The sequence below is a fragment of the Drosophila rhopaloa genome, unplaced genomic scaffold (genome assembly GCF_018152115.1).
Source record: "Drosophila rhopaloa isolate 14029-0021.01 unplaced genomic scaffold, ASM1815211v1 contig_80, whole genome shotgun sequence".
In the NCBI taxonomy this organism is placed as follows: Eukaryota; Metazoa; Arthropoda; class Insecta; order Diptera; family Drosophilidae; genus Drosophila; species Drosophila rhopaloa.
In genome coordinates this window covers 713,225-732,637 of record NW_025335179.1, presented here as the reverse complement: position 1 = coordinate 732,637, position 19,413 = coordinate 713,225, and the positions used below count along the sequence as shown (strand labels likewise).

At 45.0% G+C, this 19,413-nt stretch overlaps 1 protein-coding gene across 1 annotated transcript; it reads left to right on the top strand.

Annotated features, from left to right (window-relative positions):
- Positions 1–11,336: 11,336 nt before the first annotated feature.
- Positions 11,337–16,575, top strand: LOC123038121. Its single transcript, XM_044461813.1, has 4 exons — positions 11,337–11,404; positions 11,470–11,922; positions 11,983–12,155; positions 12,965–16,575. Exons 1-4 carry the CDS (start codon positions 11,337–11,339, stop codon positions 16,573–16,575), a joined length of 4,305 nt encoding a protein of 1,434 aa, XP_044317748.1.
- The last annotated feature ends 2,838 nt before the right edge of the window (positions 16,576–19,413 follow it).

Below are 19,413 nucleotides of genomic sequence, written 5' to 3'. Positions count from 1 at the left end.
TAATAGCTGACATGACTTACACCTCATAGGGTTTGGAATATATTCTGTAACTCTAACAGTATGCCAGGAGATGTCTAATTTTCTTGGAAGGGTGTAGAGGTCAAAAGTCACAAGAATTTTGCCAAATGGTTTGGGAGTGCCGTCGATTATTTTTGTGAATTTATAAACGCTGTGCACATTCTGATACTTTAGCTCTTCAACAATTTCGTCTTCTGGGATGTTAATTAAGCAGGGTGCGTAAGTGGTGCCTTTAACAAAATTAAGGGAGTTGTGGAGTTTGCACTCGATGTCGCATAGCCCGGGTAAGGAAGTAGTTTTGTTGAATTTATTACCAACTTCTTTGGAATTGACCAGCATTAGAAGATTTCCATCACGGAGAGTTGAGATCGATAGGATGTCTTTGCTGATGTTTTTAAGAGCTCTGTGGACTGCAAAGTAGGAAAAATCTGATGTTTTTTTCTGAGTTCTTGGATGATACAACTATGAACCTTGGGTTTTTAAGCTGCGGTTCAGGGAGTTCGGGAAATTCGATTGGAAGTTTTTGAAATTGTCTTTTTTTTTGGATTTGGGGCTAGCGCTAAGACTGGCAAAGCGGTTATCCCCAAAATTACGTGGCCCGGAGGCCATGGTTAGAGAGTAAATTTGTTACAGGAATTGGGTATTTTATTCACACGTGCGCGTTAGGAATAACACGGTATTGGCGAAAAGCAGGGCAATGAGATTTTGCGATAAGCAAGGCACTGACAATTGGATAGGCACAGACGTCCGCACTCGAAGAGAGATAGTCGGTGACTGCATTTCCGTATAACCCTTCGAACTGCTTGTTTGCATGTCAGAATCCAAAATCGTTAGCGCGTGTGTGCCACAGTCAACTGCGCACCTAGCGTTTGATAGTGTGAGTGGCGTATTACTTATTCTGTAAAATGATAAGAACTTGGCAGGATTATTGGATGACGACGTTCGGGTGGCAAGCTAGAATGGCGAAGTCGTCCCCTCACTCGCAAGATGCCTTCCGCTAAGATCGGCGACAAATTCAACCTCTTGCTTCGGGAGGGCAACCATTTGGAGTTCCTGACAGCAGCCAAATCGGTTGTGAACGCTTCACGCTGTACGATCCGCACGACAGATAATAGTCGAACTCCTCAATACTTAGGGGCCAAAGGCGTCTCTCTCCCTTGCCGACAGTGTTGATGCAGCATGATGTAGCATGTGACTCGCAAAGCCTGGCTGAACGTTGAAAATCTCTCAAGAAAAGATGGTTGCGGGACTGCAAGCTGAACGTGCACTTTGTCCTCTTTTGCCTCTAACGCGGGATCGCTTATGCCAATTTTTCCGAAATCCGTCGATGGCCAGAAACTTTGATTATGTACCTTGCCACCACAAGTCAAAGCTCACTGAACTTGCGAGACATTTTTTTGTTTTACCTCCCCCACCGACCGAGGGGCGCAGCCGTGTATCGTACGGCACGATTTAAATATAGGTCAAAATCCGGGGAAAAAAGTAATAGTAAGATCAATTTTGTGCCAATGAAGTATTAATCGTTTTAGGAGCGGGAGCAAGTCAAGATTTGAGATTAAAGGAATAAGTCTACTCTGAAAGGCTCATGCAAGGCATAGTTAGATCTACAATGATTTATTATTAGGGGAATATAATTTCTAGATAATCTACTTGGCACAAAAATGTTTAGCCGACTTACCAAGTCGGGACTATCAATATCACCATGTTATGAGCAGCTGACTTAACAGCCCTCACAAATATACATATATATTCATATTTAAAAATATATAGGTTAAGAATAGGATTAAAGTTAGAATAATAAGATAGTAGATTATAAGTTAGCGTAGGGCCGAAATAGAAAGTCCCATGAAGGACATCATATAAATAGTAGCGTAAGGCAAACTTTCATCTTTTAAATACTTTTATATCCGGGTATGACTTGTCCGAATTTTATTCATGCACTAACATGGCTGAGGCCGTTAATATCTTTTATAATGCATTGAACTCCTTCTTTTATCTGTGTGTTCCGTTATACTATCCGTCAAATTCAAATAAACCTCCATGGTTTAATAAGGATTTATTAAAAGGTGGTCAAAGGAATTCGATGATCCCTATGTTACAAAGACTGTGTTCGTTTCACTAGTCCGTTCAATTATGGAGTACTGTTCAGCAGTTTTGAGTCCTCAGTATGGTGTACATATAGACCGGATAGAGTCTGTGCAAAAGAACTTTTTATTATTTGCTTTACGGGGACTTAACTGGAATGCAAGCCTTATTTTACAATCCTACTATAGTAGACTTCTCCTAATTAATCTACCATCTTTATTAAACCGTAGAACGATGCTTGGCACAACTTTAATTATAAGCTTATTCACGGGGATGAGGAGAGTCCCGAGTTATTGGGTCGCATAAGCTTCTCCGTGCCTAATAGAATAACCAGAAACTATGTTCCTCTTACTTTAAATATTTGTAAATCTAACTATGATATACATGAACCGTTTAGAGTTCTGTGTAACGACTATAACATACTACACCATATTATTTCTACTACCGACTCTTTGCCAAGCCTAAAAGCATTAATTTTATCTTACCTAGCACAAAATTAGTATTAGTATTAGTCTCGTACGTATTTCTAACTTAGTCTGTCCGATTCTATATTGTCTTTTTTAATTCTCGCGGTCTAGTTTTTACGCCTATTGGGCTCCGCGCGTAACAAGCACTGCTTGGTGTCGTAAGGGCCACTTGTTTGCGCTGATCATAGTGCATCAATGTCCGAAAAGTGCTACACCGCCAAATCAACATGTACACGCACGTAGCTCGGCAGAGCCACACCAGAACACAGCGGTGAAGCCAACATCGGCAGAGCCACAACAGAACACAGCGGCAGAGTCAACATCGGCAGACCCTCACATACCGGCAGAGACGCACACCCGGCAGAGCCCCGGCAGAGACGCACACCCGGCAGAGCCCGGGCAGAGCAACGAGTATCAACAGAGCCGAAAAGCCTCGGCGATCAACACCCGAAGAGCGCCCTTAGCAACAGCGCCGACGTGCAGACAACGGGCCGAAGACAGACGCCGACACGAATCTGTCGTGCCGGCCGAATGCGAGAACGCCAACGAACAGCAAAGGGATCGGCGTCCTAGGACGGCTCACGAACGCCCCTCCGCTCTCCGATCGGGGAGTTGGTTTTTGGCATCAGTGGCAATCGGACGTATATCTCGGAGCTGAAGGAAATAACGAGGACACCACGTGTCCGGGGCTTAGCGGTGCCCAACCGAGCGGCACTACTACCGGCCGCCCAGGACAACGAGACCCCAGCTGGTGTGAACCGAACCCTACGGGGAACAACTCTCGTGGCGGCGAGACAGATAGGTGTTAGAGCTAGGTAGCATTTATTTTAGGACCGAGTAAGAAAGGGGAAATAAAATTCTTAACGAAACATTTCTATTTCGTGGCTTTTCTGGCAAGGTGGCTCGGCAGCCAAGGCGGGAGCGGCACCCGGGTTCTCGGGATCGTGAACGCCGCGGCTGTGGAGACCACTTCACCTCCCCCAAGTTCCTCACTTGGCTCGGCAGCCAAGGCGGGAGCGGCACCCGGGTTCTCGGGGTCGCTAATTCCGCGGTCAAGGAGACCACTTCCCCATCTCTTCGAGGGCCTCACGTGGCCCGGCAGCTAAGGCGGGAGCGGCACCCGGGTTCTCGGGGTCGTGACCGCCACGGCTGTGGAGACCATTTCCTCGGGATCCTCACCTGGCTCAGTGGCCAAGGCGCGAGCGGCACCCGGGTTCTCGGGGTCGTGGACGCTGTGGCCATAGAGGCCACTCCTACCTCTTTCCGATCTGTATACAGCTCCCGGCTGACGGGACCGCTATCCATCTCGGGATTCCCACGGAGCCAGGCCGGCGGCTCACGGGTGACGTAGCCGTCGAATCTGGGCCCCAAAACACATTCGTTTGGTCAAACGAGCCCGACACCCGGCGCACGGGATCGAGCCCGTTCCGGCAACATCCCGGTAGGGCTGCGGAACGGTCGGCACCCGGACTCACGGGACCGGCTCAACTGCACCCTTTTTCCACCTCCAATCTCCCAACAACTTCGGCCATTTGGCCACCCGTCCTGACTCTCCCAGCAAATATAAAATATTTCTGTGGAGGACCCTGGTACAACTTTGTATGTATCCTGGCCCGTGATTAGCATCCTTAAAGAATGGCGCCCGAGCAGGAACAAGACAGGACATGCTGGACGTCAAGGACATCGAAATCCACCGTGGATTAAAGCCCCACAGCTTGGACAGCATAGGAGGAAGTTTAGTGAGGTTAGGGGGAATTTTGTGTCAGGAAGCACGCGGGTGCCATGACCACTTTTTTCCGGACGCAGAGGCACATACGTACACACGGACACACATTCAAGTTATATGACACATTATTTAGGGGCTCTTACCCAATTTATAAACAACTTTGAGCTGAGAGCCAATTTCCAATTAATCCTGACAAGAGCCGAGATAAATCCGTGGTCAGCTATTTCTAGCAACTACGCCTCCAAATTATTATTTCACGCAGTCCGCATCAAACGGGTGCTGTAAACATCCAATCCGATTTTGTAAACATCGGAGCCCCAAAACGAGCCCTGCGTCCGCTAACGCAAACAAAAAATTTCCAAAGCGATCCCTAAAGTCCGCTAATGTAAACACCAATTTCCGGCCAAATTTAGATTTCAAATTTAATTGGAAAATAGCATCATCCTATTTTCCGACCCTCTTGAGTCATTCTCCTTATCAATTTTTGGGATAAATCTCTTAAGCCGAGGTGATTATTATTAATCATTGAACTCGAGGCAGTCAATCCGTTTTTGAGATCCGAACCGAGCACCAAAGACAAATCAAGTGAAAGTAAAAGAGCAGTGAATAAAATAAGTTCGACCAATTGAACAATTTTAATAGTGAATAAGTGATAATAAAAAATAAAAATAAATTTTTTTAACTAATTCACAAGTGAGAAAGTTAATTGGTGCCCAACGTGGGGCCGTGCGATTAAGAAATTCTAAAACAAGGCTTTAAAATAAAAGCAAAAAAGGTTTTAAAGTAAAAAAGGAATTTAGCGCGGCCAAAAACCCGATACAACCGACGAAAATATAAAGCTTGTGTTGATCAAAAAAATAAGGTGGAAATTAATAAAAGCAATAATCCCCTTAAACTCGATACAACCGGTCAAAAATAAAAAAAATTGTGTTGATCAAAAATTACTAAGGTGGAAATAATTACTGAAATAATCTCCTTAAAACTCAAATTACAAAATAGTGATCGTAACAAGAAATTTACTGCTCAGACATTATAAAAAACAATTTCATTTAAAAAATATTTACGAAAATTAACAAAAAAATTCATCAAAGCTATCATACAAAAAAACAAAAACATTTAATGAAAACAGGCTGAAGGGCAATCCCTCGCCAAAAATAAACATTTAAAAATGTTCGAAATTCATTAGGTCGCCTACTTGATTAGTGTTTTGTATCAAATCCTGAAGGTGTGTTTCTGTCCAGAGTAGCACCACTCACGCAACTTGAAGATCCATATCACCCAACAATCGAACTTTCATTTGATACGGGTAGAGTTATAGAAGAAAAACAAGAAGGAACGCTATAGTCGGGTGCCCCGACTACAGTGGCGGATCCAAATTTCCCTAATTTCCCCCCCCTTGGAACCGCAGAACCTGAAAATAAGATAGAAATTTTGATCACGCATAACTTTTTAACAAATGGTCCGATTTGAAAAATTTCTTCTACATTTCGATAGGTATTGAACACAATAAAACTGCATTTTTACTTTTCCGAAATATTTAAATTTTTAAAATCGTATATAAGCGATTGTGGGCGTTAAAGGGGGCGTGGCACCATTTTGAAACAAACTTGCGCTGCGTAGGAACTCCTAGAATCTTTTATAGTTAGCTTTTATAGTTTTTATAGTTTCCGAGATCTCAGCGTTCATACGGACAGACAGACGGACAGACGGACATGGCTATATCGACTCGGCTAGTGACCCTGATCAAGAATATATATACTTTATAGGGTCGGAAACGCTTCCTTCTAGCTGTTACATACTTTTGCACGAATACAATATACCCTTTTACTCTACGAGTAACGGGTATAATTAGAAAAATCCAAACGAATACATTGTTTTCGCAAGGCAGACTTTCTGAGGCTAAATAATTTTATTTCGGCTTTAATTGGTCTGATCTTTACTTATGCAATAATATGTCCGATGCAGTTAATGTTTTTTACACTGCAATAAACTCATTTTTTAATTCCTGTGCTCCGTGGTACTATCCGTCAACTTCCAATAAATCACCTTGGTTTAGCAAAGAGTTGACACACTTAAGAAATGTAAAGTCCAGACTTATTAGGAAACATAAAATACCGGTTCTCAATCTGTTTTTACTAGATATTTAAGTGCTCGGTCAAGATTTACCGTGCTTAATGCTCAGTGTTATAATAGTTACTTAAACCGTTGTAAGGTCCAGTTCTCTCAGGACCCGAAACAGTTTTATAATTTTGTTAACACCAAACGTAAATCTTATTCTTTTCCTTCCTCGCTGTCGTTCGAAAACATGACGGCAACCACAGATCAGGCAATAGCCGATTTATTTGCCCAATTTTTTCAAACGACTTACTCTACTTTAGATTAGTCATCACAGCCTTATTCTTACACCATGTCCAAGTCAAACCTTATATTCTGTCCCACTTTAACAGAAAGCTCTCTTCTTTTGGATCTTCTTCGTATTAAGCCTGTTTATTCGCCAGGGCCCGATGGTATTCCTGGGTGCGTGCTTAGGTATTGCGCTAAGGCCCTGTGCAAACCTCTTCACAAGTTGCTTACCTTATCTCTAGAAACCTCCCAATTCCCAAGTATTTGGAAGAAATCATTTGTTATTCCTCTTTTCAAAAAAGGTAACAAGTTAGAAGCCAGTAACTACAGAGGTATTTCTAAGTTGTCAGCTATTCCTAAGCTTTTTGAAAAAAATATTACTCCTCATTTGCAGCACCTTTGCAGATCAATCATTTCTCCGTATCAACACGGATGATTGGAGGACGAACCGTCGTCGCATGCAGACGTTTATTTATTGTGCTCCGGAAAAAAGTATTCAATAAAATCACAAAAGTGCAGTGACCGTTTCAATAAATCTACTATAACGCGAAAAGACGCTTTCTGCGATGAAATCGCGAATGTTTATATTGATTGGTCATTTAATTAATATAAAACTTAACACTTAAAACTCTAATTAACTTTACCACGAATACAATGAGTCTGAACGACGTTCGCACACAATGTCAACGTGAGCAAGACGAGAGACGGCTCTCAGCACAAAGAAATAACGCGTACTTCTCTTTTAAAGCAACCGAAAATAATGCAAGCTCTGATCAAGCGCGGGCAATTACCCCCAACTTGACCGAATTCTTAAACGTAGCGAGCGAGAGAGCGCGTTCTTGCTCCCCCTCGCTACCACCGACGTCTCTGCGGCCAAAGAGCGCTGAAAGTGCTCCAATGCAGGTATGCAATAACCTAAGCTCATCAGCAGTAACTAGCACCGCAATTTCTTTAACAACGTCAACTGTAACTACAACAACAACTGCAACCGCATCGACTGCGCGTTTAATGACATTATCAGCTAGCAGCTCAAATATTAATACGTCTGCCGCTGCGCTGCCCGAAAAACAGAACAAAACCAATGAATGTGCTAAGCCGCCTGTGCAGACTGGTATGGATCGCTACATCCAAATCATAAGGAAGCTGAGCCCTCTAAATTCTCAACGCAAAATAACCCGTAACAATGCTAGCCTAGCTGGAATAGAAACGCCCATGAACTCAAACCGATTTAAAATCTTGGAAGACGCCTATGACGTTGAGGCAGCCGAATCCACTGAAGTCGAGAAAAGGAAGCCAAAACCACCGCCTATTTATATTCGAGAAAAAAGTTCCAATGTTCTTGTCAACAAAATAATCGAGCTTATTGGAAAGGATAACTTCCACATAATACCTCTAGTAAAGGGCAACATCCAGGAAACAAAGGTTCAAATGAAGTCTGAAGATAATTGCAGAGTATTATCGAAATATCTTTCCGAGAATAAAAAGAACTTTTACACGTATCAGCTAAAAAGTAGCAAGGGACTGCAAGTCCTACTTAAGGGCATAGAGTCCGACGTAACGCCTGCAGAGATAACAAAGGCGCTTCAAGAGAAGGGATTTAACGCTAAGACAGTCTTTAACATCCTTAACAGGGATAGAAAGCCGCAGCCACTCTTTAAGGTTGAGCTCGAACCAGAAAATAAGCCCCTAAAGAAATACGATGTGCACCCCATTTACAATCTTCAGTTCCTGCTGCACCGCAGAATTACAGTTGAGGAACCGCACAAACGCAATGGCCCGGTACAATGTGCGAACTGCCAAGAATATGGCCATACAAGGTCATACTGTAAACTGCGCCCGCTGTGTGTAGTTTGTGGAGATCTTCATGACTCCGCACACTGCCCAGCGAGAAAAGATGACTGCAACTCGAAAAAGTGCGGCAACTGCGGTGGCAATCACACTGCTAACTACAGAGGCTGCCCTGTTTATAAGGAGCTGAAAAGTCGCATCCACCAGAGAGGAACTGCCGCCCGCACCCAAAATAAACAGATGACATCTTCCAGATCAAACCCTGAAGTCTTCTTCTCGACTGCAGCCAGATCCTCACTAGGACCCTTAAACTCTGATAAAAATGTGACTTACGCAAGCGCTTTAAAATCAGGACTGGCTAACCCTGCCTCAAAAAGCTCATTTCTGCAATCAGCATACCAAGAACCGAACACGGCTCAGCAGCAACAATTCCCGGAGCAGTCAAAAGGCAACTTCGAAGATATGATATACAGCCTGCAGCAAAGCCTTACGGAGTTTATGTCGTTTATGCGCACAACTATGCAAGATTTAATGCGAAACCAAAATCTATTGATTCAAATGCTGGTTTCACAACAATCCAAATAATGACTTCCCTAAGGATATCTACGTGGAACGCCAACGGCGTCTCACATCATAAACTTGAGTTAGCTCAATTCCTACTCGACAACCATATCGACGTAATGCTGCTTTCAGAAACACACCTTACAAACAAATACAATTTTCAACTACGAGGTTATTCATTCTACGGAACAAATCATCCAGATGGTAAAGCATATGGTGGGACTGGAATTCTAATCAGAAGCCGTATTAAGCACCACTATCATAACAAATTTGCTAAAAATTACCTACAGGCCACATCTATAAATATACAAACAAATACTGGCAACCAACTTACACTAGCCGCCGTATACTGCCCCCCTCGCTTCACAATAGCTGAAGATGAGTTTATGCAGCTTTTCAACTCACTAGGAGAACACTTCATAGCAGCAGGGGACTACAACGCCAAGCACACACACTGGGGATCACGTCTCGTGACTCCAAAAGGAAAACAGCTTTATAATGCAGTTATAAAAGCTAAGAACAAGCTGGACTATGTTTCCCCTGGTAGACCAACATACTGACTAGCAGACCCAAGGAAACTACCCGATTTAATAGACTTTGCAATTACCAAAAACATTCCTAAAAATCTGATAAGCGCCGAATGCCTTTCGGATCTTTCATCGGATCACTCGCCTGTCCTGTTTATTCTACTCCGACATCCAGGCGCATTGGAGCAATCGTTTAAATTGACATCACCGAAAACTAATTGGGTTAAGTACAAGAAATACATTAGCTCTCACATTGAGCTAAGTCCTCATCTCAACGATGAAGCCAACGTAGACAGATTTGTTAATACACTGGAGTCTGTACTCGTCTCTGCAGCTCGAGTTTCAACACCCCAAACTACAAGTACGCAAAGCAACCAAAAGAAGACAAATCTACAAATAGAACAGCTCGTCCTCGAAAAGCGACGCTTACGTCGAGAGTGGCAACTCCACAGATCGCCATCTGCTAGGCAGAGCTTAAAATATGCCTCACGTCAACTCACAAAAGCTTTACAGCAAGAAGAAGCACATGTCCACCGACGCTACATAGAGCAATTGTCAACATCTAGTACAAAACACTCACTATGGAGAGCTCACCCTACTCTAAGCTCACCGAAAGTAACCGTGATGCCTATTAGAAATCCCACAGGCGGCTGGGCGCGCAGCGATGCAGACAGAGCCAGCACGTTTGCCAACCACCTTAAAAATGTCTTCCAACCAAATCCTGCCACTAGTGCGTTCACCTTGCCGACTTTACCAGATGAGCCTCAGCTTCAACATGAACCAATTGAGTTTCGCCCAAACGAAATCGTTAACATCATCAAAAATCAGCTGAATCCGAAAAAATCCCCGGGCTCCTCATAACTCCCAAAATGATCATTGAGCTCCCATATTGCGCCGTTTGCACTATCACCCAGCTTTTCAATGCCATCGCAAAACTTGGCCACTTTCCAGTAAGATGGAAAAAGTCGATTATAATAATGATAGCAAAGCCGGGAAAAGACCACACAATTCCCACGTCGTATAGACCTATCAGCCTACTATCATGCTTATCTAAACTCTTTGAAAAATGCGTATTGACTCGGATAAACACATACCTAAGAATCCAGGAAGGAATTCCGTCACATCAATTTGGGTTTCGTGAAATGCACGGAACAATTGAGCAAGTCAACCGGATAACATCAGAAATTCGGAACGCTTTCTGTTCAGTTTACTGCTTGTCCCGATAGTTTGAGAGCGAACCGATAGGCTGATCGTTCGCTCATCTGGACCTGTGTAGGACGAGGGCAGAGAAAACGAAACGCAACCAGAACCAACAGTCTGCACGGTCGAACAACGCTGAACGCACGCCGCCGGTCTACCGAAATTTGCACTTTATCATACTTTTGTTAATCTTGGAATCAGAATAATTATATCGCTTTGAATTTATCTTTTGTGTTTGCCTTTGCCTGGGAACCTCTCGTACAATGACCCCTCGTTGACTTAATACAAGGGGACACAACTGAACATGGTGGCCCATGAGGGGAACCTGCAAAGCAAATACAGTTCGTAAAAGGTTAATTAGAATTCCGTTAAATAAATTTCGTCAGATCGACACGCCGGCTCAACGAAGCAGTGCAAAGAAGACGTCGATACATAAGCGCAGCAACGGCAACCCGGACTTTGCAAAGCGCCGTTATCTCTTCCTTCCTCTTTGTGGTGTGGTTCTGGTATGCAAGCAGAGTGAGTTACCAAGTTGTGTGCGAGACAAGTATTACAGATTTATCTATTACATAATTATTCGGGGTGGTGAGTTGCGCAGGCCTTAGTCTTACACCTGCCAACATGAAACCTGAGTCGGCTGATTTGGACAAGTTGGTGAATCTGCAATCAGATCGTCACCAAGCTCTCAGGTCTGTGTTACAGAATTTTAGGAAAGATTCGCAGGCGAGGAAAACTAAAATTTATCTCAAAAAAGGCTGGACCAAGTGGAGGAATTACTGAACGCTTTTCGGGAGACGCACTCGGTGATCGTTAATTTGGATGGATTTAGTGATTCAAGTTACGCCACGAAGAATTTCCAATCAGAATTCGAGGAGCGTTATATGGACGCTTATTGCGCTCTCGCCGAAGACTTCGACAGGCTTGGACCAGAAAATACTACGCCGACAGCAGCCGCCGGGAACGCCGACCCGGAGTTGCGAGTAAACATGCCGCAAATGTCGGTGCCTAAATTTTCCGGTGCGTGTGTGGACTGGCCTGGCTACTACGACGCCTTCACAAGTCTAATTCATAACAACAACAATTTGAGCAATGTCCAAAGATTGCACTTTCTTAAGGAGTCGTTGCCCATAAGTCGTGATAATGACATTCGTCAGATGCAGCTCACGGATGTAAATTATGCAGTGGCTTGGGGAATGATGATCAAAAGGTACAACAATCCTCGTCTCGTTTTCTCACACCATATGAACGCAATCTATGCGCTGCCCAGATTGCAAAAGGACAGCACCGACTCTCTGCGGTCGATGCTAAGCACGGTCAATGTTTGCCTAGCTGCCTTCCGCCGCGTTCAAGCCTTGGGCGGGGAATCGCAGCACTGGTTGGCGCATTACATAGCATCGAAGCTGCCCAAGGAGACCCACAACGCTTGGGAGCACCACCAAGGTAGCTCTTCAACGGTTCCATCTTGGAATCATTTCTGAACGATCGGCTAGTCATAATGGATGCGATTGAGAATAGAAGCTCGTCGTACGACTCCAATGCTGGCCCAGGTTCAACAGACCCGATCAAACGCGTGCGAGTGCATAATGCACAGGAGCAACCAAGGCGTTCGAATAACCCTTGTTATCACTGTGGCGGCGAACACATCCTACGTCGCTGTCCACCTTTCTTGGCGCTGGACTGTTACAAGCGCAAGGACATAGTCAGTAGGGCTAAATTATGCGTCAATTGCTTGAGCAAGTCGCATGCCCTGTCTCGCTGCACCAGCAACTAGTGTTGTCAGGTTTGTGGTCAGCGCCATCATACGTTGCTACATTTCCCGGTTCCGGCTCAGAACCAGTCTTCGAACGCTCAATCGCATCCTGCCCGGCCGCCGACACCGCAGTTTGTGACGCCGGCACCCAGGGAAACAGTGTCTGCACACAACATACAGTCCAGGTCGGATCAAAATCCGCATGCATCTTACAGATGTCATTCGGCGACGTCATCCAACCTTTCCTCGAAAAATTTACTTCTCGCTACGGCTCGTATTATGGTACGAAACCCGACCAACGGCCTGCAAGCAGTAATAAACGCTCTCGTCGATCAAGGATCTGAGGCAACCATAGTATCTGAACACGTTGTTCAGTCCCTTCATTTGAAACGATCTGCCGTCAGAGCATCCATTTTTGGGGTAGGACAAGGGGGCGGTCGTCGTTGCAAGTATACGGTCAACCTTGAAATCAACAGTATTAATTCCAATTTTTCTTTAGATGTTGATTCCGCATATGTGCTCAATTCCGTAACATCCGGCCTCCCCAGTCTCAGCTTCTCGCCGAAGCGATGGGATCACATCCAAGGGCTCCCGTTGGCTGATCCAAATTATTACAGATCGAAACGAGTTGATCTCATCTTGGGAGTGGACCTGTTGGCACAAATCATGTTGCCAGACACGAAGATTGGATTGCCCGACGAACCCATAGCTCAAAATACCCGTTTGGGATGGATACTATCGGGGCGAGCGGAAGGAGTTATAAAATCTTCCGAACTACGCTGTCATCGAGTAACTTTGGACACGGAGTCATTGCTCAAACGATTTTGTGAAGTCGAGTCGGTTCCTGATCGTTCTACGGAAACGGAGGAGGATACATGGTGCGAAACATTTTTCCAGGAAACACATGCACGTCGATCGGATGGCCGCTACGTAGTACGATTGCCCTTTAAAACATATTTGGATCCAACAATGGTATTGGGGAGATCTCATCAAATGGCGCTGAATCGGTTTATTCAATTGGAAAGGCGTCTGTCGAACAACCCGGGGCGGTGGAACAAATATGCGGAGGAAATCGAGGAGTACTTTTCGCTTGAGCAAATAGCGCCTGCTGTGGGCAGTGAGAGCAGTCTAATGAAGCGCACATCTTCGAATATGCATGTAGCTTCATGCGTGCTTCCGCACCATGCGGTCTTCAAGGAGGAACTCCATTCGATCAAACAAAGAATCGTATTCGATGCCTCCTCAAGAACTAGTAACGGGAGATCATTGAACGATATACTTTGTATCGGACCCACTTTGCAGAACGACATGTCATCGGTTATACTCAACTGGCGGAAATATCGTTTTGTTTTCACGGCGGATATACAGAAGATGTATCGCTGCATAGATGTTCACCCAGAAGACGCCCAATATCAGCGGATTTTATGGCGGGCGGCGGATAGAGCCATCAATGTTTTTGCGTTATCGACATTGACCTTTGGGACGGCTTCAGCACCGTTCACAGCTATCAGAGTTATTCAACAGCTGGCAAAGGATGAACAGCTTTCATTTCCTAAGGCCAAGGAGGTGCTGATGAACGAAATATATGTAGACGACATTCTTTCTGGAGGACATACTATAGAGGAGGCAAAGGATAAGCGGTTGCAGGTATCGGGTGCTATAAAATCCGCACGCATGGAGTTGCGAAAGTGGGCCAGCAACGATTCGAGACTTTTGCTCTCGATTCCGTCAGAGTACCATTGCACTCAGACCCTGTTAAGTTGGGACACTACAGATCCCATTAAGGCTTTAGGAATGTATTGGCTGCAAAACAAGGACTGTTTTAAATACCAGATCAACTTCGAGATGCCAGTCAGCTCCACAAAGAGGATGATCCTATCCAGTATAGCAAGGTTGTTTGACCCGCTGGGTCTCATTGCGCCGGTCATCATCTCGGGAAAACTTATATTGAAGGAGGTTACCATGGCCAAGACAAAGCAGGCAGATGGCACGCAGACGGTTCTGGACTGGGACGACGCGGTTCCTGATAATATCGCAGAGCGATGGCGAGTATTTCGAGACCACTTACTGAGGATCGGCGAGATAAGCATAGATCGGTGGATCCATTACACCCCATCTTCAATATCCTCAGTGCAGATGCATGCATTTTGCGACGGATCTTCCACGTCTTATGCAGCCGCTGTGTACCTAAGAGTAGAGCATCAGGACGGAAGATGCTATACATCTCTGATGGCTGCAAAATCAAAGGTTACTCCCACCAAGCCCCTAACTATACCTCGAACAGAGTTAAGTGGAGCGGTATTGGCCATCAAATTGGTGAGGTGGCTAACTATGGCTAAGTTTCTGAGCTCCTTGCGGGTCCAGACTTTCTATTGGACGGATGCTACAATTGTGCTGCACTGGTTGCATGGAGACGTCAATAAATGGAAGACCTTTGTTGCGAATAGAGTCGCCTTCGTTTTGGATCATTCCTCGCCAATTCAGTGGAGGCACGTTAGCACTACCGAGAATCCAGCGGATTGCGCTACACGCGGTCTCACTCCCATCGAGCTAAAGGACTTCGAGCTGTGGTGGCGAGGGCCAGAGTGGCTCGTACGCAATCAAGACTGTTGGCCATCGACAGATTTCGGTCAAATTGGCATTAACGACGCTGCTTTAGAGGCAAAGGTGGCAAAAATGCGAGTTCACCATGCAGTCCCGCAGCCGTCGTTTCTTGAGAGATTTTCAACACTCAGCCAGGCTTTACGAGTCACAGCCTACATCATGCGCTTCAAGGACAACGCGTCCGGCAAGGTAGACAGGCGCCTTGGGCCCTTAATCACTGAAGAGCTCGACTACGCTTTATTAGCCGTCGTGCGTATCGTACAGCGCGAATCGTTCGCAACCGACTTGTCTGCAGTAAGGAACTCCAAACGGTTGCCCTCGCGGAGCAAATTATTAAATTTGTCGCCGATATTAGAGGAAGGCATCTTGCGGGTGAGGGGACGACTTCGCCATTCTAGTTTGTCGCACGAACGTCGTCATCCGATAATCCTGCCAAGCTCTCATCATTTCACCGAATTAGTAATACGTCACTCTCACTGTCTAACCCTGCACGGAGGCGCGCAGTTGACTTTGGCACACGCGCGTCAGCGTTTTTGGATCCTGACAGGACGGCAAGCAGTTCGAAGGGTCATACGGAAATGCGTTCGCTGCTTCAGAACGCGACCAACTACTACGGCTCAGCTTATGGGAGACTTGCCCGTTCATCGAGTCAACCCTCCTAGTCGACCATTCATTGCCACTGGTGTCGACTACACAGGCGCAATAGAGATTAAAGCAGCGCGTCTACGAGGCACTAGCTTTTACAAGGAATACATCGCTGTGTTCATTTGTCTCGCAACCAAGGCGGTGCATTTGGAGGCGGTGACAGGTCTCACCACGGAACATTTTTTGCTGGCTCTGGACAGGTTCACCGGGCGACGAGGAATGGTTCAGCACCTTTACAGTGACAACGGTACCAACTTTGTTGGTGCAGACAATGTAATGAAGACGGTGTACGGTCAGCTTCAAGCGGATTACGAGAAGCTCATCGCCCCCAAGCTTGCATCGCAGCGCACAACATGGCACTTCAATCCTCCTCTGTCACCTAACTTTGGTGGGCTTTGGGAGGCCAATGTAAAGTCGGTTAAACACCATCTAAAGAGAGTCATTGCAGATCGTCGGCTTACCTACGAAGAGTTGTCTACGGTGCTCGTAAGCATAGAAGCGTGTCTCAACTCAAGGCCGCTTTGTCCTCTCACGGCTGACCCGGACGATCTAGAAGTGCTCACCCCAGCGCACTTCCTCATCGGAGACTCAATGCTGGCGCCGCCGGAATATCAACCACAATCCAGATCCTTCGCAGAGCAGTTCCTCATCCAGCAGACGATGATACGACATTTCTGGAAGGCTTGGAGTCGTGACTGGTTAGCGCATCTTCAGCAAAGGCCAAAGTGGTGTCAGGAGACCGAAAGCTTTCAGCTTAACGACCTTGTCATTATCAAGGACGACAGGTTCCCCCATCGCAATGGTTGCTCGGGCGTGTTATGGAGGTGCACCCAGGGACGGACGCACTGGTCCGGGTGGTGACAGTTAAAACTAAGCAGGGGCAGCTGAAGCGATCCGTAGCAAAGCTCTGTCCTCTGCCAATCCGCGCCTAGACGCACTCACCTCGATTTATAGACTGTATCTTGCGCACACATCTTGCTCTCATCTCTCCATATTAGATACCGAGGATACGCATCCGAGCTCGCTTATCATTACCACAGCCTGGAGAACCCGGACAAGCGAGGATGTCTCATGCTAGGTCTAGCATTAGCGGGCGGCATGTTCAGTTTACTGCTTGTCCCGATAGTTTGAGAGCGAACCGATCAGCAGATCGTTCGCTCATCTGGACCTGTGTAGGACGAGGGCAGAGAAAACGAAACGCAACCAGAACCAACAGTCTGCACGGTCGAACAACGCTGAACGCACGCCGCCGGTCTACCGAAATTTGCACTTTATCATACTTTTGTTAATCTTGGAATCAGAATAATTATATCGCTTTGAATTTATCTTTTGTGTTTGCCTTTGCCTGGGAACCTCTCGTACAATGACCCCTCGTTGACTTAATACAAGGGGACACAACTGAACACTTTCTAAAAACGAGAGTACTGTACTGCCATATTTTTAGATGTCTCTCAAGCATTTGATAGAGTTTGGCTAGAAGGTCTGATGTACAAGATCAAGACAATGCTCCCCTACAACACCCATAAGCTTTTAGAGTCTTACCTCTACGACAGAAAATTTGCTGGTCGATGCAACACTACCATAACTGACGATTTCACTATTGGAGCTGGAGTTCCTCAAGGAAGCGTGCTCGGGCCAACATTATATGTCCTCTATACAGCAGACATCCCAACAAGCACACGACTAACAACATCTACGTTTGCTGATGATATAGCCATTCTCAGCCGCTCAAAATGCGCGATGCAAGCAACTGCTTAGCTAGCTCTTCATCTGGTCGATGTTGAAAAGTGCCTATCAGATTAGCGAATTAAAGTGAACGAACAAAAATGCAAGCACGTTACGTTCACCCTGAACAGACAAAACTTCCCGCCGCTCATGTTAAACCATACTCTACTCCCGCAAGCAAACGAAGTGACATATCAAGGAGTACACCTCGCCGGCACATTGAAGCCAAAATAACACACCTAAAGCTAAAAGCCAGTAGCCTTCATTGGCTTATCAACGCTCGGTCTCCCCTTAGTCTTGAATATAAAGTCCTGCTGTATAACTCGGTAAAACCTATATGGATGTACTATCCCAGTTATGGGGGAATGCCAGCAATAGCAATATTGACATAGTCCAGCGAGCTCAGTCGAAGATCTTGAGAACTATCACCGGGGCACCGTGGTACGTTCGCAACGAAAACATACATCGCGACTTAAACATTCAACCAGTCAAAGATGTGATCGCAGAACAGAAGAAAAAGTACTTTACCAAGCTATCGTTGCACCCCAACCACCTGGCGAGAGGTCTTACAAGGTTGATCAACCAATCACGCCTTCGTCGCAATGACTTGCCCACCCAGCGACCGACTTGAGGCACGCGCAACCAGAAAGCAGTCATACTGTTAGTTAAATTTTAATGTTAAGATTCGTAAACTTATTGTTAGTCTCAAAATTAAGAGAAGATTCAATAAATAAAAGCAAAGTTAAAAAAAAAAACACGGATTTTTTAAACGTATATCCACAATCACAAACCTTCTAGAGCACACTACATTTGTGATAAAAGGCTTCAATAGTAGTTTTCAAACAGACGTCATTTACACTGACTTTAGCAAAGCATTTGACTCTGTAAATCACTTACTTTTTATTCAAAAACTTGACCTGTTAGGTTTTCCAGTTGATCTGCTTAAATGGATTTCAAGTTATCTGAATGGCAGGTCACAAAGGGTCCTTTTTAAAATTTCAATTTCTGAAATTCTCCGTGTTACTTCCGGTGTCCCACAAGGGAGCCATCTGGGTCCGTTACTTTTTACATTATTTATTAACGATCTTCCCTCAATTATAAGTCATTCTCGCGTACTTATGTACGCAGATGATGTTAAGTTGTGCCTGCATTATAAGGACATTTCCTGCCATTTAGACTTGCAATCCGATCTAGATAATTTTCAAAACTGGTGCCGAGATAATTTACTAAATTTAAACGGTTCCAAGTGCAAGCTGATAACTTTTTATCGGGCCAATCCGATATACGCGACTTACACGTTAAGTGGCAGCTCTTTGGATAGAATAACTCTTGTAAACGATCTTGGCGTTCTCTTGGACCCTAAACTAAAATTTTTTAATCACATTTCGTCCATGGTTAATAATGCCAGAGGAGTGCTTGGATTTATTAAAAGGTGGTCAAAAGGATTCGATGATCCTTATTTGACTAAAACTTTATTTATTTCGCTAGTCCGTCCGATTCTGGAGTATGGGTATACGGAATACATATTGGTCGTTTTGAATCTGTACAAAAAAACTTCCTTCTTTTTGCTTTACGGCGCCTAAACTGGGATGCAAATCTTATCTTACCTTCTTATTCTAGTAGACTTCTTTTGATAAATTTACCATCCCTAGCCAACCGTAGAACGATGCTTGGTACTATCTTTATTTATAACCTTATACATGGTGATATTGACTGTTAAGTCTAAGCCTTGCATGAGCCTTTCAGAGTATTATGTTCTGACTATAATAGACTTTTTCCTGTAATATCAAATCTTGACTCTCTGCAGCTCCTAAAACGAATAATACTTGCTTCATTGGCACAAGATTGATCTAACTTTTACTTTTTTCCCCGGACCTTTACCTTTATTTTCCTATCTCGCGTCTATCTTATCGCGAACGATAACGGCTGCGGCCCTCGGTCGGTTGGGCGGGTAAATAAGCCGTGGGACAAAAA